The 26,324-nt window shown below is 47.6% G+C and overlaps 1 protein-coding gene across 2 annotated transcripts in view; it reads right to left on the bottom strand.

The window, feature by feature from the left end:
• The window catches only part of ARHGAP31 (Rho GTPase activating protein 31), a 57,212-nt gene extending 34,579 nt beyond the window's left edge, over positions 1–22,633 (bottom strand). For both annotated transcript variants that reach the window (XR_795304.3, XM_010719268.3), the window contains exon 1: positions 21,912–22,633. Coding sequence is in view for 1 of the 2 variants with exons in the window: in XM_010719268.3 (XP_010717570.1) it covers positions 21,912–22,011 (100 nt within the window). In the remaining variant the exon portion in view is untranslated. The remainder of the gene's footprint in view (positions 1–21,911) is intronic.
• Between the last annotated feature and the right edge of the window lie 3,691 nt (positions 22,634–26,324).

Here is a 26,324-nt window from a genome sequence, read left to right as displayed (position 1 = left end):
TCAAGCTGAATTAACTCTTCCAGCATAAAGCTGCCTTCTCGTTCCCCAAAAAAGGCTTTCTATTCCCTCATCTGGCATGGACAAGTCAGGAGAAGTATCTGTCTATAGGGTGCTATGGGCTCTTCTGCGGGAAGAACTGTCCCTATGACTTTCCTCCTGCACAAAAAAAAAAAACAACATTATTTCGACTTGGGATATAGCCTCCCCCTCCCTCCATCTCTCAATAAATAGGCATGGCAACAGTTATCGAGCTGAGGGTCATTTTCTGTGCTAACAATGGGAAAAAAAAAGGCAATATCCAGCTGTTACCAAAGCAGTAAATCTCGTCATTTCACAACTGCTCTCCTCAGTTCCCAAGCCCCCCAACGGATTCCTGATACATTCCATATTTTGCTCTTTATTTTGTTTTCCATTTGGCAAAGGATAGGCTCCGAACCAGTGTGAAGAAAAACAATCTTTTTCTTTTTTTTCTTTTTTTTCTCTTTTTTTTCTTTTTTCACCACGCTATCTCTGCTCCAAGTCAGACCAGGTAGTGCTTATCATTTCCTCTGCACTGCAAACACCAGCGTGCCTTCATTTCCTGCCACTGAGCCCTGGACCTCAGGCTGACATTGTTTTCAAGGCCTCTCTCGCCTGGACGCGCTTCCTGTTGATGTCAGGCCCCTCTTCCTCCCAGAGCAAATGGCCTTCCTGCCCGCACATGTATCCTTTTCCACCAGGACCAGCAGGAGCCATTTTCCTCTACTGAGGCTGAGAATAAAAACAAAAGTAGGGATGTAAAGAGGAGGAGAGGAGGGATGTTTGACATCAGGACATATCTGGAGCCCATCTCCAAGAGGAGGAAGGGGAGAAGAGGTCAAAGCAATAGAGCTGTGTCTCAGCGATGCCGGTATTTGTGAGTACCGGAGAAATCACTTATTAGCAGAGAACATCAGAGACTAATTGCAACTGCCAATTTCCCACTGCTAAGAAACACAGGTTCACAAAAGAAAAGGCTATAGTCACAGCCTCCATGCTCCAGCAGCGCTGTCATAAGCTACGGGAAATGCCAAGACCTTTATTCCACACCATGGCCTTCGATTTTATTCTTTTAAACAGAGGAACCTCTTCTGCTGCCAGTGCAGTTTCATCAACAGCAGAGAAGCTGATGGCAAATGCAGAACATGGCTTACACCAGACTGAAGCCCTTCAGCTTGGCACACTGCCATTGCATGCCCCAGGAGAGGAGGGAGAGCTTGACCCAACACCTTTTTGTATCTCGGCTGGACCACAGCATTTAAAGTTTGTCTTTGTTCCACCAAGAGAAGCTGATGGGCTTTCCCCACATCCCACCAAGAGTTATGAAGGACAAGGTGGCTGAGATGGCAAGGAGTGCCTGAGTGTGTTGAACCTGCCATCTGGGCACCATGGCACGCACAGGGAAGAATGCGGGGTGCAGAAGAGCCCGTGTGTTTGTTTACACCACCCTTAGGACTGGGGCTGTGAAGCACATACTGCACCAATTGCAACCCACTCAGGCTACGAACACACCCAGGGTGATAGGAGGCTCTGCACTGTGCAAGAAGCAGCTTGGAAACGCCTGTTTGCAGGCTTCACCGCAGCGCGGGCACGCAGCAGAGCCAGCCCTCGCAATGGCATTTCCTGCCCTCTGGAGTATTTCAGCTGCACGGCTGCCACAGCCTCCGGCACTGGGCGAGGAGCTGGCTTACATTAGGACACATTCCTCTGCAAACTGAGGTTTCCCTTAGCTAGAGAATGACCAGGGAAATAGGTCCCCCTGCATTTTCTACACTGTACCTAAAAGTACTGCCAAAAGAGGGAAAGTGAGAAGAAGGTTTACTGTGGGGTCCCAGTGCTTAGCAATAACCAAATCAGGACCAGACCCTTTAAGTCATGGTCCTCTGGGGATGTTTGATGTGTATTTCAATAAAATTCACTGTTGTAACTTGTTTTTCCCCTTCCTTTCCTATTTGTTGCCTGGCCACATTCTAAATAAAGGGTTACTCTTCCAGCCACTGGGTGTAAATTGCCACAGAGGCTGACAAAATGACTCCAGCTTTATGCAACAGACCCCAAGCCTGGCAGAGCCAGCTGAGTTGCAAGAGAGCGAAGTGGGGCTTCTTACTCAAGGTGCAGTTGCAAAATCTGCTGGTGAGAGGGCAAGATGCAAAGGCAAAAAACCCACCTACATTCTTGTGGCAGAAGCTGGCCAGGGCAGCAGATGCTGGACACCTGGAGCCCAACCCCATGCAGCTAAACCCCAGTGGAGATAAACCCCACGATCACTGAGGACACCAAGCATGCCGCAGGATTGGGTTCCGCTTCCAAGTCTGCTCCCTGAGCAAAGTCTCGCTCCAAGGAAGGAGCACAGCCCGGGATCCCAGCGAGCTCACATTTTCCCTTCATGTTCTCTCTCGGTACGGCTTGCTGTTTGTGAATGAGTTACCTCAATCGCTCTTAAGCAATGTACTGACCAGGAAAAGGGTGTGGGGATTATTAATGGAAAAATCCTTGAATCTTTTAGCCCTATGCATGGCTACAGTTACAAGGAAAACAGGATACCACACTGCATATGGGGAGGAGGAAGAGAAAAGGAACAGAAACTAATGATCTACAGGGACTGACTCGCAGGGAAGAACAAAGTGACGGTGGTAAATAGGCACAGCTGGCCTGAATTAGGAGGAGAGAAGTGAATGCACAATAGCAGACTGCAGAGGGTATAAACACCGTGGAGGGAAAGGGCCCATTCCAGATGATCAAGAGGCTGTAACTGGGAGTGACGGAATGAAATTATGAGGGGAAATGTAGGTTGAGCAGTAGGAAAAACAGCCTAGGAGTGAGACGTAGAATCATGCTGCAGAATTGCCTCCTCCAGGGAAGGGGCGTGAGCTACACTGCCTGGATATTCAGGATCAGGCAAGAGATGCTCTGAAGGGAATGGTCCTGCACAGGCCTCTGCAGTAAAGACAAAATAATCCCACTGTCCTTCCCATGTTGTTATCAGGTAATGCTTCCTAAGCCACGGCAAGATCTTTGGAAGAGCACACTGTGGTAATTGCAAAGGAAAGTGTAGAGTGCCAGCACTTGCTACAAGAAGAGACGACCACAGCCAGCAGCTGGAGTTTGAATTGGATACTGAAGCATGCGGGAAAAAAGGCTACTTGAAAATCTTCCAGCAGAATGATTTTCCAGTGGGAAAGAGTGTATTTCACAGAATCAAAGTGTTTCACAGAAATGCAGGGATTTGGTTCAATTTTTCAACCAAAGAACCATCCAAATACGTTGTTTCCAGAAGGTGAAGTACTTCAACATCATTACTGTACCCATGTACTATCACCTTTAGGATAACTTTTATTTATGGGGAGTTTCTACATTTTTATTCTGATTTTAGGGATAAAGGTAATCTCTCAAGCCAGCTCTAATGGATATAAAGTGATATCCACAGGGGCTGGTTGGTGTCTGCTGCACACTTACGAGGATGGCAGCATCGTTCTTTGCAAGCCAAAGTCCAGACTATTGTGTGTGCTTCCTGTCAGCAAAGAGAAAAAGAAGGCAAGTGTCCTAGGATTTGCTTTTCAGCCCTCAGGTTACAACAAACCCACATTTGAAATCTTATTTGTATCTCACGTCCCCCATTGTGAGGATAAAACCCCAGCACGGCCTTACAGAACACTCTTTGCTTCCATCAGCAAAAATCCAACCCCTCGGCAAGGAGCCTCAAATTCACACAGGAGAAGTATCATTCTCATCCCATAGGTGCAAAAAATGAGAAACAGAAATAAGCCAGCAGCCTGAGGTCATGCAGTGAGTTAGTGGAAGAGCTACGGGTAGAGCTTGCAGTTTTGACACCCGCACCATAACTAAACCACAGCCAGGTTTCTTGCATCCAAATTCTGAGTAAATAGGAACTCACCTCTGAAAGTTCAGAAGCTGATAAAGCACACACAGATTGCAGCTGGTTTATCAGAACCACTGACCCCAAAGGTCAAGCTGAAAACCTCACGCAGATGTGTTTTTCTGGGAGATGCTCAACTCTTACCAGGCTCCTAACAAATCAGAAGGACCCTCCTTACCCAAACCTTCAGACAAAATCTGGAGGCACAGACTAAAACCACAGCAGGAGATTTGGGTCAGAGAGTGCCAAGCAGGTTATTGAAGTGGTGTTTTGGGTTGGTTGCTATAAGAGTTAGTCTTGTACCAAAAGACCAGACAGCAGTACCCCCGTGCTGGGAATGTTGGAATGGGATCCAAGTCTTGCGGCTTGGTCTCCTTTCCAATTCTCTTCTTTTTTCCTCTTGAATGATTCTTTCATAACTGAATACCACAATAATGGTGAGAAGCTACCCAGAGGCCATCTGGAGAGAAACTGTATTACTTCTGATCATTTCAGGGAATGGAGGTTGGTTGGGGGTGGTAAGAGAAGTTGAATTCACTGGTGAAGATGTGATGTTCGGTCTGTTCACAGATCAGTAATCTCAAACTTCTTGCTTTTCCCATCTTCTTCTCTTACCTGACCATTGATTTCCTTTCTCTACCTCTGATCTTTGTTTCACAGGGCACCCACTTTTCTGTGTAGACATTTTCCCTTGGAGAAAAACTCAAACCCTACTTTGGGGGTCTGAACTGAGGTTTATAACACTTCCCCTGCAAAAAGGGATTTGAGTCCGTCATTTCTGATTCAGTCCCATATCTTCCAGCTGCAGCTCTACACTAGATCAAAGGCATCTGTTCCCAGCTTTTGTTCCCTTCTGCATTCCCTTGAAATGTCAGCAAACATGATGGCTCTGTTGATGCCACGAGGGTGGTCTGACCGCTTCCCATGCCGGGCATGCACATTGGGTAGCCATGGAGCAGTCAGCAATTCACCGGGTGCCTCCTCTGGGATGTTGTTGTTCCTTGCACCACGGCAGTGCCCTGAAGCAGCAACACTGCCATGAAATCAACAGAAAACAAATCCACCTCCAGCTGCCCTGGCTCACTAAGGGACGCACAGACTTTGTTCTCAGCCTGCAGCTGGCGATGTCGAGAGTCCAGAGCCCATGCTGAGAGCTCGTGTCTCTCCTTGGGTGTGGGGATGGATGCTCACTTCTCCAGATATTACCTACTTTGTCTGGAGGCCCCTGAGGCCACCCCAGAGTGGGACACAGGCAGTCAGCACTGCCAGCCATGCTGGCTCATGTCATTCCATACAAAGCTAAGGGACAGCCCATGAAGAGCCCAGCCATGAGGAGTACCCACAAAATGTGTCTGCTGTCACAGCAGCACAGGGCAGCTCATGGGAGAGATGAGAGCAAAGATATGCTGTGAGTCGGCTACCAAACCCAGGCCATATTTCTCTACCCCATCACAGGATCCATGTTTAACCTCCACTGCCTCAGCATCACTCCCTTGCCCATGTGAAGTATCTCTATCACAGAGGATCCTCATGGAACTTCTGGACATTTGTGCTGCTCTACCAGCTTTGCCTGCCAATTGCTGCAAAATACCAGCTTTGAGCTTTCTGTCTTTCTGACATAACATGTTTGGCTTCTGTCTGAAGACAGAAGATTCGAAGCTTTGCTGCACTTCCCTGGTTGGTACCTATCATGTTATGGACGTGGTTTTGCTTAGGAATGAATTTGGGCTCTTCATGCTTTCTACTCTGCATCTCTCCTAGGCTCAGTGGACCTTCTGCCATGATGTTGTTTTTACCACAGTTTATAACCAACTCATTTTCTCCAATTAGATTAGAGAAGGGCCCTGGTCAAAGTAGAATTTTGCAGCAAGTCTCAAAATAGATCATATTTGTCTGAAGTTTGGTTTCATTTAAAGTTATTCTGTAGTCAAGCACTCTCAAAACAGACAACACCTCATCTCCAGGTGCCCAGAACATCCCATCCAAGTCACTGTCACTGAGGCTTTCCACTTGAGTGCTCCTCTGATACATATCCAATCTCACCAATGCTTTCTCACCACTCTGTCCCACAAGGGATTCAGGCCAACACAACCTATTTCTTTGGGAGATGATGGTACCACCATCTTCAATGCCAACATCAGTAAATAACAATAGCGTTACCTGCTATTACCTGCAAACCCACCTAAAATTTCATTCTTTTTTCTCACTCCTGCTGGGTTTGTTCTGGTGCAACCCTTGGGCTTTTCTGGAGCTAATCTGCGCCTCATTCTGGTGATAGTGAGGTAAGCGTGGGTGCCACCAAAGCAGTGTGTCACAGGATAGATTCACATCTATCCAAGTCACGTAGACATTACTTTGGTTTTGCTGTTTTGCCAAACAAAATCATGGCTCCTTTACAACAGGGAACACTTGCTGCATATGCAGATTTGAAGCACTTCCACACGGGTTGGCTGCAGCATCCCAGATTTATACTGGTGTCACTGAGGTCAGGAGCTGGCCCAGTGCCACACAGCCTGTGCTTCAAGAGGACCTCAATGCTAAAAAACAGCATACTGAAATGGAGGCAAACTGTTAAAGTGCTGGGGGGAAAAAACAAAAACAACAACAACAAAAAAAACTTTTTAGAGCAACAGGAACAAGATGAAAGACACTTTCTTTGCCAGCACGTGAATCCCTTCTACTGCTAGTGTTCTACTGTAGAGATTTCAAGTGTTGAAGCACTTAGAAAAACACACTGGGTATTGAAAGCCACATGTCAGGAAGGGTCCATGGGACAGCATGCAGCCAAGCAGCAGACTCCTAGCTGAGCCCCTTGGCTTGCACAGCCCTGTACTATCCAGCTTTGACACAAAGCCTTGCACATTCCCTTCTACTCCATAGCTTTACATCAGAGGACAGCTGAGCCCTTAGGGGAAACCAGTCAGGCCAGCTGTGCCTCCAGCCCACCCAGGCAGAGAAAGGAGGAGGCTGCATGGAGACACATCAGTGCAGATGTAGGTGTTGTGGGGTACAGACCAATGTGTTAGTCCTCTAGACACAGAGGGCCCTCAGTGCCATGCAGAGTTAGACACACACACGGTATTCAGACCATCCCAGGCTTTAGGATGGCTCTGGGGAGATCATGAGATGGTGGTATGAATCACATAACACACTACCCTTGATGTGAAATGCTGGGCGCGTTGCCATGATTTAACAGCACAGCCTGGTTTATTAATGTCCCTTTGGTTTTACAGTATGCAGGCAAATATTTGGGTGGATGATGTCTTGATGGACTCAGGGTGGAAAGGGAGCTCGAATATGGAACTCACAGGTATGTATCAGCAAGCTTGTCCTGCTCACAAACAAACAAGCAAACAAAGGAAATGTTGCAAAAGACAGAGATTCCCAAGTGAACCCAGGCAACTTCTGAATCTGGCTTGCCTGGCTATGACCTGAGACTACTTTATAAATCGCATCAGGAAGGCAGCATTGGCCAACTAAACGCAACAGCTAATCATAAAATCCAAAGAATATCCATTATGTGCTCAGCTAGTGACATTTTAAAGCCTCTAATTTTTTGCTTCTGTAGGCTCCTAGCCAGTAGTGTTCACTCTGCCTTTGGAGCCAAGCTAGGGACACACTTAGGTAAAAACCTTACAGCCCAACACTCCAGATTTCAGGGAAATTGATCTCAGGAGCCCGTACTTTGGATCAAGTAACACTTGGGTAACCCCAATCCTTTTTTATTCAATAGCCTGAGCACTCCTGTCTGAAAGCTCTGAAAACAAGAATTGGAAAAACATGATTCTGGCCAACAGGAATGTTATAACCTTGCTAGTGCAAAGGCAAAAGCCGTTGTGAGCACAGAAGTTCAGAAGCGGCAACGGCAAAATCCTTTGAAGGAAAACAGCGGTGATTTTTATTATTGCCTTGTATGAGTTCAAAATGCTGTAAAGTTAAACAAAGCAATTATAAAGCTGGGTATTTAAAAATACTTCATGTTTCACAGCCTGCTTTGAGATGAATCGGGTATCCAAACATCTGGGGACTGCAAAATCCATCAGGAAGCCCAGACAGATGAGACGCGTCATGGCAGGAAGGTTCGGTGCTGCCATTGGAAGACAAGGAACAGCAGGAGGTTCCCACAGCTCCTTTTGGGCAAGAAATGCTAGCACGACATGGATGCATATACTAAACAAAAAGAGGAAGAAGAAGAGAGAACTAAAAAAGGTTTTCTCAAGTCTCCTGCTGTTCTGCATCTCTCTCGCATTGCTCTGATCTGTCTGTATGTGTCACTGGCTGGCAGGATGACTGCTTCCTGCTTCATGATTTCGTAATTAATTCTTTCTATATAAAAGGAATTTAAAGGAAATTATTACAAACAATTTGGCCACACTGCATCGAGTCATTGGGTTCTATTTTATTACCCCTGCCATTTTCTTCTTTCCCAATCCCCCTCCCCCCCCTTTCATTTCTCCTTTATAAGTTAGATGCTTTCTTAAACGCTTTCCAGACTTGAGCTGCTCCCAGACTGCATGTGGACAGCAAACACAGCCCAGGCCTGGAAGAAAGAGGCTCTCACACTGGACACCCCAGTAGCTCGGGGCGCTGCAGGCAGTGTTCTCAGCAGCATTTCATTGCGGAGAGCCACTACAGCATGGAAACGCTTTGAGTGTAGCAATCCCGGGCTCATCCCACAGGCACTTCATGAAAGAGGCAACTGTTCTGTGTTGGGAACCCGGAGAAACCCCACTTAAAGCCCCATTGTTTCTCCCTCTCTAGCCAGCAGGGCTGGACCGCTCCCCGCCGAAGCCCTGGTCTGTCCAGCGATCGTGGAAGAGGCAAATAAATAAAGGCGGTCGTTGCTGGGAATAACAAAGATTGGGGGAGGGGGGCAAGAGGAAGCAAGAAAAAATCCTTTCATGCTCTATGTTTCTTCAAAGGCAAATGCCAAGGAGTTGCTTTTCTGGGCTGTGTTTCTTTGTCTTTCTGTCTGCTGGATCTTGCTGTACTAAGGGCTTTGAGACACTAACAAACACACTGCGAACACAAGAAGGGGTGTTGCAGGAAAAAGGCATTGAGGTCATGCTTAATCAAACTTCCTTACATTTTAATAGCTACAGTGCTGCCGTAGAAGTCAGCCAACTCTCTGCCTTTGCAGCTCCCGGCCAAGGCGTCAGGCCAAGACTCGATGTTGGTACAAGGCTGCGCAATCTAAACGCAGGAACTTGCTGAAGACTGTAAAACTAGAGAAGTTTTGATTCATAGCACCATCGCACAGGCTTCCAAAACGAAGGGAACTGATGTACTGCATGCCCCTAGCATGAGCATGTTGAAACATTAAGTATTGCAAGCTTATTCAAGCGAGACAAAGCTGCTGTTGCTCACGCCCATAGACTCTGGAACAGAGAATGAAGCTCATTTTAAAATCAATTAGGCACCAAAGGGAGAATGAAAAAATGCAATGAGCTGATGAAAAACCGAATCACTGGCAATGCAGTAACTCAGTGGCATCTCTACTTTCCAAATCCAAGCTAGTTTCAGGGGTTGAAAGGAGGCAGACATAATTCCTCCACCTCTCTTGCTGGATCAGTCCTGCATAAGAATCTGGAAGAGGAGTTTGGGATAAAAACCGTTGGTTCTGTGAGCATCTTCCTTCACTGACCATAGCTGGTGCTGAACACTTCCCAGCTGTTTATCTGGTCTACCCTCATTGAAAAGGGGCCAGAATTTTGTATCTTACAGTCACTTATGGTCCTCTCTCTTATCCCATTCACTGGTACAATCCATATGGTCAGTTTTGCTGCCAGGATGGTTTTTCCAACCTTGCCCTTCTCCAGCTCAAGCATATTGGGATTTCCTCACATGCTTTCTCCATTCCATCTTCGCCCTCATTCCCTTTCCACGTTCATTCCTTCTGGTCTACTTTTCGTTTCTCTGCCACACTCCTTCCCTCCCAGTTGTTTCTTTGGATGCATTATCACCTTCTATCAACAGTCTAAGGCTGGGCCTGGTCTCCAAATCAGAATCAATTGAAATTGCTGCAAGTGACTCGTAGGGGCAGTCCTTTCCACAAGCCAGTAATGAGCCATGTCCCACAACATGCAGAGGAAGCTGTCCTGTAAGCATAGCCTCCCTTCTAAATCAGTGGCTATAAAATGAAGGTTGCAATCTTGCAAAAAGTTTTTGTAGCAATACTTTTTTTGCAACACTAGCAGAAATAAAGACAGCATCCTGGCCAAATTCCAGTTTAGGTAATCCCTTCTGCTAGCTTGGATAGATGCTGGATTGTTTCTCCATCTCCTAACTAACATTACTAACATTTACTAACATTAGTAAATGTCATGCTCTGCTCCAAGCTAAAACATCACGTATCGGGGCAGAGGCCTGTCTCTAGCTCAGAAGGAAGCACCAGCAGCCCTCATCTCCAGGCATGTGATGCCACCATGGTGTTCATCACTGCCTTGAGCCGTGGCAGGAGCGCACAGCCTGTGGCATGTCACCAATACAGAGTTCCACCTCCTTCCCCACTCAATGCAGTTCCAGCTCTGATCTGGGAACTCAGCGTTCATCCATGCAGAGCCCACATGCTGGGGACTGTCCCCATGCTGCTGGAATGGGACAATCGGACATTGTTTGGCTGCTGAATCATGGCTCTGTCAGGCTGCAGGCCGGACAGGCTCATTAGCATGCAGCCTGCCTCAGGAAGGAGGGTGCTGGGATGGCCATCACCTCCACGATGGACAGAAGGTCACCGCAGAGACTAAAAAGCTAGAGTATCTTTGAAGTAATATGGGCACACATCTTCCCTAGTTTTTCCATTTTTCTTTCACAGGTACACAATTTTATAAAGAAAACCCTTCCTGTCACCCATTGTCCACCTGCTAGGTCCTTGCACCATCCTGCAGTGAGTTCAGATCTGTCACAAGAGGTGCATGAGGTAGATCTTATTGCTCTCTACAACTACCTGAAGGGAGGCTGTGGTAAGGTTGGAGTTGCCTCTTCTCCCATGTAACTAGCGATAGGACTAGAGAGAATGGCCTTAAGTTGCACCGGTGGAGATTCAGGTTGGACATAAGGAAATATTTCTTTGAAATAAGTGGTCAGGCACTGAAATAGGCTGCACAGAGAGGTGGTGGAGTCACTGTCCCTGGAGGCGTTCAAGAAACATTTAGATGTTGTACTGAGGGACATGGTTTAGTAGGAGGTATTGGTGATAAGTGGATGGTGGGACTGGGTGATCTTGAAGGTCTTTTCCGACCTTCTATGATTCTATGATTCTATGAACCATTGTTTAGGGCAGGCCTGAGCTTCAAAAGCTACAGAACTGAAGTTCAAGTCTGTCTTTAGTGGCCAAGAGCTAACATCAATAATTTAATGAGTGCCTTATATCCTGAAATATTTCACAAACTGCAAAAACAAGACTCACTCCACCCACCTCTGGGCTGGGAGGTGGCAGCTGTTAAACTGGGCAGAGCCCCACTGCGTGACAGTATGGGACACTGAGTCCAAACAAACCACAGCTCCAAATGAAATTGCTTTTGGGAAATGAAGGAGGCAGCACAGTATGTTCGTGTATGAAAAGGTCCCTATTCCCTAGAAACAAAAGATAAACTGGAAGTTTTTAAAAAGCAAACGGCTGGTGCCCTTGTTTTACTCTGTGCCCAAATAGCAGCTTCTCCATAGAAGATGCTGAGTGAGGCTGAGCTGGCCATCTCCTGAATCACCACCCCCTGCCTGCAGCAGACCTTCTTGGTCAATTCCCATGCAAGCACTAATCAGATGTGAACCTGCTCAGGCTATAATTGCTGCGAGCAAGGCTTGAGGCTGAATAGCAGCACGCTTATTTAGCTGTCATGTTTAGGAGCCTAAGCAGTATCCAGTTAATCTTCTCAAATCCCATTATTGAAGTGGAGTGACAGATGGGTATTTTAGCAGGCTAGAAATACGGACTAATTAGAAGTCCTAACCCTGCTTTGTATTTGTTACACTTCCTTGGCTCTGAAGCAGATTTGATAGCAGTGCCCAGGTCCCCGTGCGTAGCTGATCTGGGGCCACAGAAGGACCTCCTCCAGGTTCCTCCAAGTCCAAGGTGGGACCCCAGATCCAAGCCTTGCTGGGATCTGGAACTGAATTTCCTGGCTCAGAGCTCTTTTGTGGCTTTGCATAGCAGACCTCGGGCAGCAGCGTGTGACTGACACTCACAATCGAGCCAGGAAGGAAGAATAATGGAGTCAATAGATCAAAACCATCCCTTCTCATTTACTGCTCTTAAGCCTGCCTTAGGCACAAACCCTTGATATATTGACTTTGGCAAGGTGTGCATACTGCCATCCTGTCAATTAAGGTATTTGAATGGAAGGAGAAAAAATGAAAACTAAAGAGTTAAGGAAGGGAAATCAAAAGTTCTAGCAGCAGGGGAGAATCCCCCTTGCCTTCTCTGTGACCTGGAGCTGTCAGCTCAAGCCAACTCCATGATCTCTTCAGAGGATCCGGGCCATTTGTTTTATCTTCTCTTTGCTTCATTCTGTTACCTTGTTGCAGTTCTGGTTTCCAGCTGGAATGGGATGGGAAGGAAGAGAATGGGATTATGTAAGGAAGGCTGTTGCGCTGTTTTTCTGGCTTGATTGTAAGCAGAAGGTGCAATAAATCTCACAGGAGAGCTCATTCTCATTTAGTGTCTTGTGGATCTGAGTCTACCTGACAAGAGCAAGGGTGAGGCAAATACAATAGCAAGTAGAGAGAATAAAAAGAGCAAAATGGTGAAGTTGTTCCCCTCTCTCATTCTGCACAAGGAAAGAAAGCAATTCAGCCCTGCTGACAGCTTATTTATTTCATCTGAACTGCAGCTTTGGGGTCCAGAAGGAGAGCTCATCTTCCCATTGCACCACTGAGCCTCACAAGGGATGACTCTAGGGATGAATAGAAAAACAAGCATGAGGTGCACATGGAGCAAGGGTTTTTTTACACACAGGTTGGCCCTGTTTGCTGCCAAGCCACCTCTCTGCAGCAGGACAGACAGTCACACTCACTGCTAGAGACGGCAAATGCAGAACACTTACAGCAGCAACAATATCTCAATTGAAATACTCAGATTCAGGATGGCAGACCTGTCCTTTTCCTTCTTGTGTTTCTGGGTTTGCTATACCAGCATTTTTGATTAATTGAGGAATTCAGGCAGTGAGCATTGCAGAGCTCTCTCTAGACTGGATCTTGCCTTCTGTGCCCTGCATCCCACATTTAGGGACAGTTTGTGAGCATGTCAGCACCTTTCAGGTAAAAAAGGCAGCACTGATGCTGCTGTGTCTGGTGAAAACCACAGTGATATTCTCTACATGAAGTTTGTACCAGAGATCCTGAGCCAATCTCCTGTCTGTCATCTGTGGGAAACGAGTTACACAGCAGAGTAAAAGCAGGAATGTCCCCCGGCCCTTTGGATGCTCATTCCCTGTTTTAGAGATGCAGGTACATCTCCTCTAACCATTTAGCTACCTGACAGTATTTAATCACATTACAAACGCAAATGCACACACCATTCTAGGTGGAAGAAAGCAGAGTAAGGACATGAGATGCAGAGAGAGTTTTCCATTTTATTCGGGGGTTAGTTTTTGTTCTTTCTTTAACTGTTCTATGCTTTACAGAACTAAACAAAGCCTCCTGTTCCAGATGATAAATCTTCAAGCTGCTCTTGGCCCCAGAGAGCACAGAAGATAATAGCATTTCCAAAGGCATTTAGTTAGCTGAGCCTTGAGTGTAGAAGAGGGCAAAGAGGAGGAGGAGATAAATGGCCGTGAACCCAGCTCAGCTGCTCAGAGCATATTTGTGAGAGCAGCAGCCACAGCTGAGCATCCTGCATGGGGACACACACGTTCCCAGCCCTGCCCAGTCCCTGTGCTGGAGCAGGGCATACAACGCAGCCACTGGCAGAAGAACAAGTAAGGCCACCAGTCCCCAGCTTTCCACCTCCATGGGTCAACACCTGAGGATGATGTGCTGCCTTGCAGCACTGTTTGTAGCATTCTATTAAGCCAAGGCATGCACAGCTTTCATAACATACAGCATATCAGCCTATTATATAAAGCATACATTAAGTTGCTCAAGCTGGCCAGCAGCAAGACTGCAGAATGCATTAAAGAACAAGGGTTCTTTCTGAAAAGGTAATTCATTTTTAGTACTAACCAGAGCAGAAAGGATGCTCAGTACTGTCCCAGCTGCATTTTCAGCCTATGTTGGGAGGCCAAGGCCAATTTCTGACAGAAACCATGCACATTACTAGGAACATTAGAAAAACCATGAAAAGCATTACTTATTATTAAGTGGAAGGAGGAGATCCTTCCCCTCTGCTCAGATCTGGTGAGGCCATGTCTGGTGCACTGAGTCCAACTCTGGGCACCCCATAGAGGAAAGACAAAGGCTTCATGGAGCAAATCCTACTCAGTGTCATTGTCACATTTGCTTCTTTCCACATGCACGTAAGTTTACTTAATCTTACCTAATCCATCCAGCTAACCCAGCATTACTGGGAACTGGGGCTGTCACAGCTGCTGGCACCAGGATGGAGGCAGGCCACTTTGAACCTAGGTTAAGCTTCTCTTTGCAAACAGAGGGCCAGCAACAAAATGCAAAAAGTGTGTGTTTTGCTCTTTCTCTTCTAATGCTCTTTTGTTAAGAGCAAGAGAAGTCTCCACTGGGATGAGAACTGGGAATCCAATCCAGCTGTCATCATGCTTAAGGCAAGAGGGCGAGGCAGAAGAGGACATCACTATCTGTTTCAGTGGTGCACGCCAAAAGGCTTGTAGGGTTAGGGACTCTACTCCTCATTCCCATACATCATAATAGCATTGGTTTGGCTCTTTAGTGAGGCTAAAGTTTAGTATCAGTGTCTTTAACTTCATTATATGCAAGGGCTACACATGTGACAACAAGATCAGTCTCAAACCCATGGTAGGCACTTGCACATCTACTATCACACTGGTGCAGCATACCAGAAAGTCTGCTTGTGGCTTCAGATAAATATAGAAAACAGAGGGTTACATTATTGAATTACATATGAAAGTTAATAATACAGTCAGCACAGTTGCCCCACATTATTTAATTCCAGAGTAAATTCAATTTATGTTGCTCTGTTCTGTCTGTGTCCATTGTAAACATGCTGCAGATTTTTTTTGTTGACAATGCAAAACACATTCACTGAAGTTATCAGCAGAGAAGCTGAAGGTTCTGGCATACTAACAAAGGGGCTTGAGGCCCTGGGAATGGATGGAAAGTTGCCCTTAAAATAACTGTCAGTGGAGCCAGTCAGCAGCTTTGATCTTGTGCTAGGTACCTAGAATAATGCAGATAAGATCCTTAGATCATCAGGTCCAACCATCAACCCAACACTACCAAGTTCACCACTAAACCATGACCCTGAGCACCACGTCCACACACAGGTTGCTATGTCAAAGTCACAAGTTTACCCAACCCCTGTTGGTGGTTCAAGACTGGAGGCAGACACTGGTAGTTCTCTCTTTTTAGTCATCCTCAATTTGTACCTCACATGTAGGGAAACAACATCTGACACAGATCAGAGATGTGGTCTAAGAAGTGACACGGGTGGCCAATGTGTCAGCCGCCTCACCTCACACCCAGCAGGATGGATATGCTGCTGGTGCTGGGGCTGTTTTCATTTCCCCTAATACTATTAAAGGAGAAACACTGAATCATATGTCTTTGATACAGCTCTGACTGCCAGCAAATGCTGCTGCTGTGTCATATATGCAAAATCTGAGTTATGGGTACAACAGCCTCTCCAAAGCAGAATCAGGCCCACACTGAAAACTTTAGAACTGAGCACTGAGATCACACAGATCACTTGTTCTCACACCTACACCAGCTGTGTTATACATCCACCTCATGCAGTTCCAGCGTTTCATCCACCATAGGTATTTGCTTGAGCCACTGCAAGCTGCAAGGTACTGAGATCCCTATCCTTGCTGCCCCACATCTAGATGAAATCAGCTGTCACCAACAAAGAGAAAGCATCTGCTAAATCAAAATACATTTTCTCATCTAGGATCTGAAGGGAAGATGTGATTCACACTGTTTACCAAGCATGGGGGAGAAGGCCAGGTCAAAGCGGGGCTCAGTGCATGTAGATGACACATGTGCCTCCCGCAGTGCCTGGTGAGGGAAAGGGAAAGTAGGAAGCAGCATGGAAGAGTTCTCTGCTAATAACAGAGCTAACAACGAAAAGTCAATACAGAGCAAGGAGCTGAGCTCGATATGAATGCTTAACTGCAGTAACACCGTGCCACAGGGACACAAATCTCCAGTTCTCAGGAATCAGAAACAGATTGAGGAAGTAACACAAACATCGTCCAAAGCAAGGAGGAACAGTGGAGCAGCAGAAGCCGACAGATGGCTCCTGCTCCCGTTGTTCCCAATGTCTTGCTGCTCTCACTTTGTTGCCATAGAGGCTGATGTCTGGGACCCATAACATGATGCTCCGCTTGTGAGAGTGGGTGGAGAAAAGCAAACTCTGTTATTAACATTTTCCCCCTGCACTCTCCATTCTGACAGCACAGCATCTCACCTCTCTGTCCTCTACACATGCCTTGCACTCTGGAATGGTGGCCCTAGTCCACCTCCGATTCAATTGCTCATCCTTTTCTTTTGCCTCTAATTTTAGAACCAGGTTATCCTGCTGGCTCCCATCACAAAGATGAGGGTATGCAGCCTTAACATGCAGATGTCACATTCCCAACCTGGAGAAGACACCGAAGAGCACAAGTCATGGGGCCGCTTGGTCCATCAGGAGTGGGAAATGCACAGCAGACTGCAGCAGCACATCCAATGCCTTTCCAGCCAACCCAAAGAGGCTTTGCTTGTCCCCTTCTCCTCCCAGCCCCTGCTACTTCTTCCCACACCAGGTGACAAGCGTATGCATAGCCCCAGAATGATGTGGGTCAGGGAGCTGATCTGGATTGAGAGCAACCTGTCTGCAAAAAGAGAGAAAGGTTTCTTTTCAGATGAGTCCTTGAGACAGAACTCCCCAGTGCCACAGTTTCTAATTTCAAGAGCGGGATGAAGGCAGCTCTTCATTCTTCTGCAGCAGATTAAACGAGCATGTGGCGTTTTCATTTTACCAAGGAGACTTTAAAATAATGGCCTTGTCTTTTTCCTCCACATCGCCATTAATGATCCTTCAGCAGTTTTCCCAGGCCTTTCTGCATGCATCACTAACCAAAAGCACCTAATCAAAAGCAAGGGCATGCATTCACTTCAATATGTCAACACAAGAGCAGCTTGAAAAGAAATAAAGTAAGCAGACACAAATGCATCTTTTCTGGCAAAGTAATTCTGCAGCATCTAATTCCACTTTGGAGCCCAGAAATTCACACTGTGACACAGGGTAAATCTTAGATGTTCAATAGCATTAGGCAAAAGCACACACCAGTTGCTACACACCTATGTGTGCTACAGGTTTTTGCACACACCCATGCTCAGCGCTGCCTGCTCCTATCCCAGAAACACGCAGCTGCACACATGAGGAAGGAAAACCCTGTGACCTAGAAAAGTTGCTCCACATCTGGGCTGCAGGTTTGAGAGCTGGCTCCAAAGGGAGCCTGTCCTCAAAGCAAACTTTCTTCCCAAGTGGCAGCTCTCATCTGTCTGAGCTCAGACAAGGCAGTTTCACCATGAAATACACGGCATCAGAACCAGGCGAGGTTGTCCCAAACCAGTCAGAGAGCACCCAGGGCCACCTTTCCTTGGACAAACCATTGAATTATTGTTACTGTTTCCCTTCAGAAACCCATGCCAATCCTCCAGTAAAGTCTTGAACCTGCTGCAGCTCTCAAAAACTGTTAGAATTTTGTTTGGGGAACTAGTGCCAGCCAGAACTTCTACATTTTTATGAGACCACTAGCTCTAAATGAATACTTTTCATACTCTTTCATTCAAATGCAGCTGTGACAAGGCAGGAGCAGTCTCTGCAAAGGCTGATAACATCTCCCTGTGCTACATTTGCAAAGCACAGCTCCCTTCCCTCTGTGCCTCCAGGGGATAATGCTGGCTGGCCATGAGCGTGGCCATGGCAAGGAGAGTACGAGGGGGCTAGTGGTTTCAAAGCTCCTCCAGTGAAGCAGCCCTATTTCTGCAGCAAACAACAAAGGCAATAGCCAGTGCTGGGCAAAGTGACAGAAAGTGCTTGGGTGCCACTGTGAGAGCTGCGGGGAGTGTGGTAGGGGGTTAAGGGGAAAAGCTGAGCTCATTGCATCCCAACCAGACAACATCAGGCAGGAAACAGATGTGCAGCAAACCACAGAGGGGTACAGTGACACCAGTATTAATGGCTAATGGGGGAGATTAGGATGTGCCTATCAGACCTGCAGGCTGAGAATAAGGTGTCTAGTCTGAGGTTTCGCTTTTGCAGTCTTGAATGCCTATCCTTGCCCATCATACTAAGATGAAAGAGAAAGACTCAGCCTTTTTCTGAGACCTATCTGGCTCTAAACAAATGATGCAAAGGTGGATCTGAGTCAGGAGCGATTCCAATGCAGAAGAACAGACTGTCTTTTACCAGCACAATCCTATTTTTATAGATGCTGCGGTTGTTGCTGTTTAAAAACAGTGGAAGTTGTACCTGATTGAGTACCTCGTAACCCAGTTTGAGTCTTCCAAATTAGAAGTACTGGTAGTATTAATCTCATTTTTTCTTAGTTCCTCTTATTTTAACAGCTTTGAACTTTTCAGCCTCCTCTTGAAACATTTTGTGATATGCCCAAAAGCAAGACTATTGTTTCTGACTGTTTTCTTAAGCAGATCAGATTGTCTCGCCTCAGTTAAGGTTTGTGCACAGCCTTGTGTCACCTATTCTCTACTGGCCCACCCATCACTATAAAATAGTTGTCATTAAGGAAACTGGGGTCCCAACATGCAGCTCCCACTGAGTTCAGCAGAAGCATTACGTGCTTTTGCCTGCTGGACACCTAGATGGTTATCAAGAGGCCAAAATAAGGCTCTAATGTTAACCCTTCAGGGCTAATAACTCGTTAGATCCATTGCAGCAGTACAACACTAACAAAGTCTGACACGATGAAATGTTTCAGTAGAGATTTAGCCCTCTTGCCAACAGAAAGACCTGAAAACATAACTTAGATGTGCACTGAAGTTTCAGAAAACAGAAAGCAGTTAAGGAGTCCAGCAGTGGTTTTTTTCATCTCATGATTTTTGTGGCCTGACTCATGACTACAGATGCTTGGGAGCACTGATAACAGCCAGCCCCCATAAGGAGCACAACAGCTCTCTGTGTCTAGACCACTGGCAGGAAAAGGCCAAGTAGGGTCAAACGCAGCAGTGACAGGAACTGACTTGAAATGTGGTAAATTCAAGGCAGCCGAGCTTCAAACCAGCCGCCAGACAGCAACATCTGTCCACATCATTGAGCTGAGTCAGGTCTGAAGAGTCATTGTAGGGCTACCAGTCTGTAATCTCCTGAACTACCCCACGGAACCTGCTGAAGTATTTACCTCTACACCACTCTTAAATACTTTGTAAGTCTGACACAGCTTTTACTGTATTATCATAAAGCTCATGACTAGGCTCACTACGCTGGTCTCGGCTCATCTGATCAGGGAACAGTGGGATCTCATCACCTTCCATTGAAATGCAGCCATCTCTGATGCGGACCACAGCTAGTTATTAAAGAGTTAAATGACAGGAGAGGAAACGCTGATACCTTAAGCAGAACATAACTCTCTCCACTGGAATTTGGCAGGGACACAGGGACTAAGGTCCTTGCAGAAAGCACAAGCCGCTCTTCAACAACCACAAGCATGCAGGAGCTCAAGTTGTGCATTTCCTCAGAGCATCACGCGCACCATGCAGCACCTCATCTGTAACAGCTAATCCCCAGGGAAAAAGCCAGATTGAATTGGCTGCGCTAGAACCTGCTTTCACAAAGATCCACAGCAAACCCTTTCCTGGAGAGCAGCCGACACACTCTTCCCCTCCTCAGCTGCCAGCTTCCATGAGCAGACAGGTACCAGCGCTGTCTCCAAGCAGGGAATGGACAGAGCCCGCTTCCACCAATTAAACACACATATCTCAAGCAGAGAGAAAGTCAGTGTTTTGCATCTGTGACAAAGCCTCTGCCTGCAGAAGTGCTGGCTTGTCTCTGAGAACAGGCAGGACAATGTAACTATCCCCAAACCAGCTCCCTCTCATGCTCTATTGCTCTTCTGATTTTGTTTCATAAAGTACAAGTTGCAAATTCACAACGTGCTGGTGACATCTGAATGTTCACTTCTTCCCAAAAGGCCACCTTGGCACTCTTGGTCACATTCCTACCGATCCAACACAACTTACTTCTCAGTAAACTTCTAACAACCGAGTCTTTCATTTCTGGATCCCACAGCACTGGGCCATGGGATGTGCTATTCAGCAAATAGCAGCACTGTACAAAGGGAAAGAGACTTCACGTCCTCCCCAGTTCTCCTCAACTCTGAGGGAGAAGTAGGTTGGCACTGTGAACCATCCCACAGATGAGACAATGCCCTTCTTTCTTGCACCCAAACAAACTATTTTAAAGAACTGCAGGGTTTCTGATAATAAATTTTGCTGTTCTGGCATAATTTCAGCTGCAGTAATTACATCTCACCCTTAAAAATCCCCCTTGATGCTCCAGCTGAATATACTGCCTGTACCTGTCTTCCCCATGCTGTTTTTCAGTGTTCCTGTAAACAGCTGTAAATCGTCCCTCCACCACTGCTGCTCACATAAGCTCTGAGTGGAGTTTATCTAGCTGTATCTTGCACTGCCAAAGCAATATCAGTTCATTAAGTCTGTTATTCTGGCTGCTTCGATTCAGTGGCCATTAAGAGCTATATAAGTTAAAGGATACGGTAATTGTTACTGTCGGCTCACAATGAAATTGAATGACTGGCTTTCCCCCATACCTGAATAAATGCATGTACATAACGTTTTATCTCAGTGATATATGCTCTGTCCTCTTTCCAGTGCCGTGGAAAGGACATCCACTACATAGTCCATCCCGCTGCCAGTGCCATTCCTACCTTCACTCCATCAGCCATGCTCATCAGCAAATGAAAGACCTGATTGTACAGCCCTGCTCACACAGTGCTGACATTGCTGCTGGAAGCTCTCCTGCTTGGAGCAGCCTGACAACGGTAAAAGTTAACTGACTCCAACTGGCACAGAGTACTAACATCAGGGATGCAAACAGGCGTGTATTTATCTTTCCTTATTCCTTAAGTCAAACTCTCTGCTTCTTCTCTCGTCCTCCAACTTTCTCTTGGAAAAATCACCGTGCATCCTCCCACAACCAAGACTGACTGCTTCCAGTTGAAGACCCTCTAATCTTATCGCAGTTACCTCTTATCTGAGCTACCATGTTTTCAATCTCATATCTGGAAGCACAGTGGTCAGGGGGAGGAGGAAAAGAGGGAAAGAGAGAAGGCAGAGCAGTGAAAATGTTAGCTCAGCTGCCCCTCACACCTCACACCCAGCCCTGCACCACCTCCAGCTTCTGTCCTGCCTCAGTACCCCAGGAAAAGGACAATATGGGGCATGGAATTAAGGACGGGCAGATGGGAAGTCCCCAGCTCCTCTACAGGCCCTGCTGCACTCTTGTCCCACAGTCTTCAGGAATACTGGATCTGAGTGGAGGCAACGCTCTTATCTCCAAGCCCAGCTCCCTAATGCCTGCCTTCTCCAAGGCCAAGGGGCTGGGAGAGGGCATCACAATGTGCATGGGGCCATCTGTGCCCTCACTAGTGCAGCCTCATCCCCGCACACCATGCTTCTCATGCAAGACCCATGCAGGCGCATCACCAAAGCAATCCTCCACTTGTTCATTCATTGTGAGTGCCTGGGCAGTGACTCCACTTCCCACAGATAAAACAGATCCAGGTTGCCTAACCCTCACCTTTGGGAAAGGTTCCGTTTCCAGTCCCGCCAATAAAAACTAAATCCCAAAACTCTGGACGCGCACTCTACTCATCTGCAATCAGAGTAAGAATAAAGAGCCATTTACCATCCTGCCCAGAGCTCTCCAGATGCTCCGTCAGGTCACAGCCGAATGCGCTCGCGGCTCCCTTCCTCTTGAGTTTCTGCTTGGCTCCCTTGTTCTTCATGAGGTTAGTCCCAAAAGAGGTTCACCCCCCTCCTGCCTTCCCCCCCACCCCCCGGCCTGGTGCGGGGCGACAAAAACTGGCTCTTCTCAGACCACCGCCCGCGTCCCGCTCCTGGGAGGTAGCATCGGGGGTCCCACACGGTGTCCGGACAGAGAAATCAACATTAATCCCCACCAGATGTTGGGCTGCTCCGGTGGCAGGAGAAGGTCAGGGTGCAAGGAGGCTGCCCAGCAGCGATCATAGCTCACTCCCGGAAGGCTTCGCATCGAGGGGAAGCGGCTGGTGGACGGGTGCCCGCATCCGAGCTGGTGAGATGAGGGCAGGCAGTGGTGGCAGTGGGAACTTCTGTCCCTCAGAGCAGCCCTGGGACGCTCTGCAGTCACCCTTCTGGGTTTCGTCAGCCAGGCTGTCGCTGCCGCCAGCCGCAAGCGTCCCGCTCTGGTCTTCCTTCTCCCAGCTTTTGGAGGAGAGTAGGTCCTCCAGCGGACTAATGGAAAGGGACTGGGGAAGAGCCTGTGCGAGGCTCCTCGCTGGCTCCCCCCCTTCCCCTCCTCCTGCCGTCGGACAGCGGGAGGAATGAGAAACCAGCTTCCTGTCCTGACTCCCTCGCCCGCTCTCCCTCCTTTCCCCCCTTTGACAAATCCTAGGATTATCCAGCTGAAAAAAATGCTGAAAGGAAGTTCGCCGAGGAGGAGCGGAGCGGGAGGGGGAGGTGGAGGGATGCAGAGGACGTTTTTTTGGCAGTAAAGTGCGTTTGTGAGCGAAAGGCTGCGGAAAGGCAACGAGGGGCTGGAGGACGGGGGAGGAAGAGGGAAAGCCTGCCCTGGCCGTGGGCAGATAACGGGCTGATGGAGGAAATCATAGCTCCCTCGGCACTGCTGAGGCCCGCGGTCGGGCGCTTCCTGAGCTGCCAAGGCTCAGCACCAAAAAGGCCCGAGAGGGGAGGCCAAGAGATCCCTGCCACCACTGGCCAGTTCCTTCATTCCAAGGCATCCCTCCACCGTGACTCTGTCCCTTCAGGGTATGCCTTCCTCTCTAGAGGCATGGGCTGGGATTGGCAAAGCATGAGACGGGAGCAGAAAGTTGGGAAACGAAAGATGGAGAGGCGGGAACCATCCTCCCTCCTCCCTGGCTCTCGGCAAGCAGAAACAGATGCTGTTCCTGTGTTGTACAGTCAGCTTTCAGAGAAAGCTGCCCTTTGCTGAAGAAGAGATTCGGAGCCAGGAAGCTGCATCACCCAGGAGTGTCAAGAAGGAAAATGGGACGGCTTTTCCATCAGCACCAGCTCCTGCACCCATCCAACACCTCTCTGCATTACACACATCTTGTGAGAGCAGTCCCTTACGCTTTCCCTATATTTTCTCTCCCAGAAACTCAGAGCTCCTTCCAGGGCTGGGGATGCCAATGGGATGCATGCTCCATGAAGGGAGGAAAGGTCTTCGCTGCCCCCTCTTGCCCCATGCCATAGAACACTCTGTGGGTCTTGGTGGAAAATGAACAAATAAAAACAGGTCCTTGCAGCTTTTCACTAAAAAACAGCTATAGTTAGTCCAAGAAGTTTGGTTGGTTGGTTGGTTGGGTTTTTTTAAGGAAATCTGGCCAGGAAACAGTGCAAAGGACTCCCTCAAAATCCCTCCTGCCTCAACTCCCACCAGCACAGAAATCTGGCCTCTTCCCACCCCTTCTGACAAGCTTTTGACAATGTTTCTCAGATAAACCAAGTTCCATTGCAATCCTTCTGCTGCCAAAATCCTTTCAGTTTCTGGCCCTTTATGTGGTGACTTTCTTTTTTTTTAATTTTTCCTCAAAAGGTTTGAATGTTATCACATTGCATGTGAGGAAAAACTTCACCAGTCCTAGTGAAGGACCTTGAGCAATTATAAATCCTATTGTGCAGCTTATCATTGTAATTATCACCAGTATCCCTGTTTTATAGCTGGCTGACTGAAAGATGATTTGCAGAAGGGTATCGGAGAAAAGGTATCTTGCCTGTCAGCTCCCACCCTCCTGCTCCTGAGTTCTTTCCACAAGCCCTGGCTTGTTCTCAGGAACCCTCCAACCCACACAACACTTCAAAATGCCTTGAATCTATCCTGGGATTCTCCCAGCACTCACATCAGGATCTCTCCCTGTAAAAGCATGCCACCAAATCCATTGCATGCCACAGGACATCCTGCCTGCCTGCCTGCCAAGGTTTCCAGTGGGTCAGGCAGACAACAGGACGCTCAGAGCTGCATGTCTCGCCTGGCCGTCTTCTATAGGAAAAGAAACCCATCTCCTTGCCCTTTGTGTGGGAAGCACATCCTCTCACTCACATCTCACATGATGCTGAGACCCAGAGCAACTACACCACTGGGAATCACCATGCCATCTTCTTCAAAGTCAAAACGCCGTGGGGGTAGGCAGTGTGAAAGCGGAGTCGTGCCACGATGTGAGGAGCACCAGAAGAGCCTGGGCCATGAGAGGGTGGCTTGTGTTGCAGCAGGACAAGGTTCAGCACGAGGACAGAAGGGATTGCCCGGAGAGCCCAGGCTGGGAGGAGGAGGTCAGGCAAGGTGAGTGAGAACCAAACAAGGGAGGCTTTACAAACTAAGCATTTCATATCACAGCCTGAAATCAGTGCTGAGCCAGGGGATTTTTCTGAGGGAAAGAGGCAATGTTCTCCTCCACAGAGAAAAAAATAAGAAGCATGGATTTGTGCAGTCTGGGAGGCAGGGAAGTCTGCAATAGCTGGGGTGAGCAGTGGGGTTAAGATGTAGTTCAGTGTCCCTCCTGGAAAAGCTTTCTCAGATGAAAACATGGTAAAGCCAGAGAGGAAAAGATCTTGGGCCAGATGCATGGAAAGATAAAAAGAAAACAGCTGGCAAAAAAATGGGGGAATTTTTATCCCACTTTAAAAGAAAAAAAAGTGAGTCTGCAAAGTAAAAACAATACCAACAATACCAAGCCAAGCAGGAGCTCTCACAGGAACTTACAGACAGCATGATGGCATGAAGGTGGGCTGGTGGGCCACCTCCCTACCAACAGGGTGCTCACTCTTCAGCCTGCAAGCCCACACGTGTGTACGGATTAACATGGCATGGGTAATAACTATGTGCTCCTCCTCATCCACACAGGTGGGGTGTTCATAATCCCAGAAGCAGCCAGAGGGCCTGGGGAGCAGCCTTGGCCATGAGGCTTCTCCTCCTCCAGGCCCAGCCTGCTGCAGAGGCCTCACACATGCTATTTCTGGTCACCCACCTCTCCCCTCCCCACTGTGTTTCCTCCATCGTGTGGAGCTCTTCCCTACCCATGGCTTTCAAATCTCCACCAACCTTCCAGGCGCCGCGCAGCACAAAAGGGCGGCTGGGGGTGGGGGAGAATGGAAGGACCAGCGGGTGGATTCCCCTAAAAATAGCCTTGCTGAGTACGACTGTTTTCCTGACACAGACGGGTCATTGTTAGACCCTGACACGCCAGTTCAACATCCCTCCCCTCCCCTCCCCTCTGCACACTCTCTTTCCTCCCCTGCCCCTCTCCATCTGGGTTTCCTGCCTACTCCCATCACATTGTGAAGCCTAAAGGCTGCTGTGGAGGCTTTTGTTTCTTTGGGTGCCCATCAGAGCACAGATTTGGGGCTCCCCTTGCCACAGGGCACCTACCACTTCTGATTCCTAACTCCTCCTATTCCCTCAGTTCTACTCACCTTTTTTACTCTCTTGCTCAGACCAGAAACTTGCCTGAATGGTGATGGTTGCTTCATTCTGTGTTCGTACAGCATCTAGCACAGAGGACCTCTAATTCTTGATGGGGGACTCTAATTGCTCTTTATTTAAACAATATAAAAACCATTATAGAAAGGCTTTATGTTTCCCAGTGCAAAACTCCATTGATAGTGCAATAATACGCAATAGTGTTATACAGAAGACATTCAGAGAAAAACTCTACCAGACCAGCCACACAGCTAGCGAAGGCTTTCTTCTCAGAGATGTGCTCTGAGCTTTCTCCAAGCATCTTACTAAAGATAAGTTCAGTGAGGCAGGAAGGCCACCAACCTCATTCCATGGAGCCATTCCAAACACACATGCCCTCTCATAAGCATCTTGCCAGCAGTTTTTGGATAACATGAAAGAGGCAGTCCTGTGCTGAGTACAAGAAAAACAGCACGTCATGGAGAGAGGTGATTCCTCAATATGTTGCCTCAATGCAAATGAGCATTCCCACCAACATGGGGATTTTTGGCCATCCTTTTTCATAAAATCATAGAATCATAGATTCATAGAATGGCTTGGGTTGAAAACAACCTCAAAGATCATCTAGTTTCAACCCCCCTG

This window comes from Meleagris gallopavo, chromosome 1, assembly GCF_000146605.3.
Source record: "Meleagris gallopavo isolate NT-WF06-2002-E0010 breed Aviagen turkey brand Nicholas breeding stock chromosome 1, Turkey_5.1, whole genome shotgun sequence".
Taxonomy (NCBI): Eukaryota; Metazoa; Chordata; class Aves; order Galliformes; family Phasianidae; genus Meleagris; species Meleagris gallopavo.
This window is presented reverse-complemented; position numbering and strand designations above follow the sequence as displayed.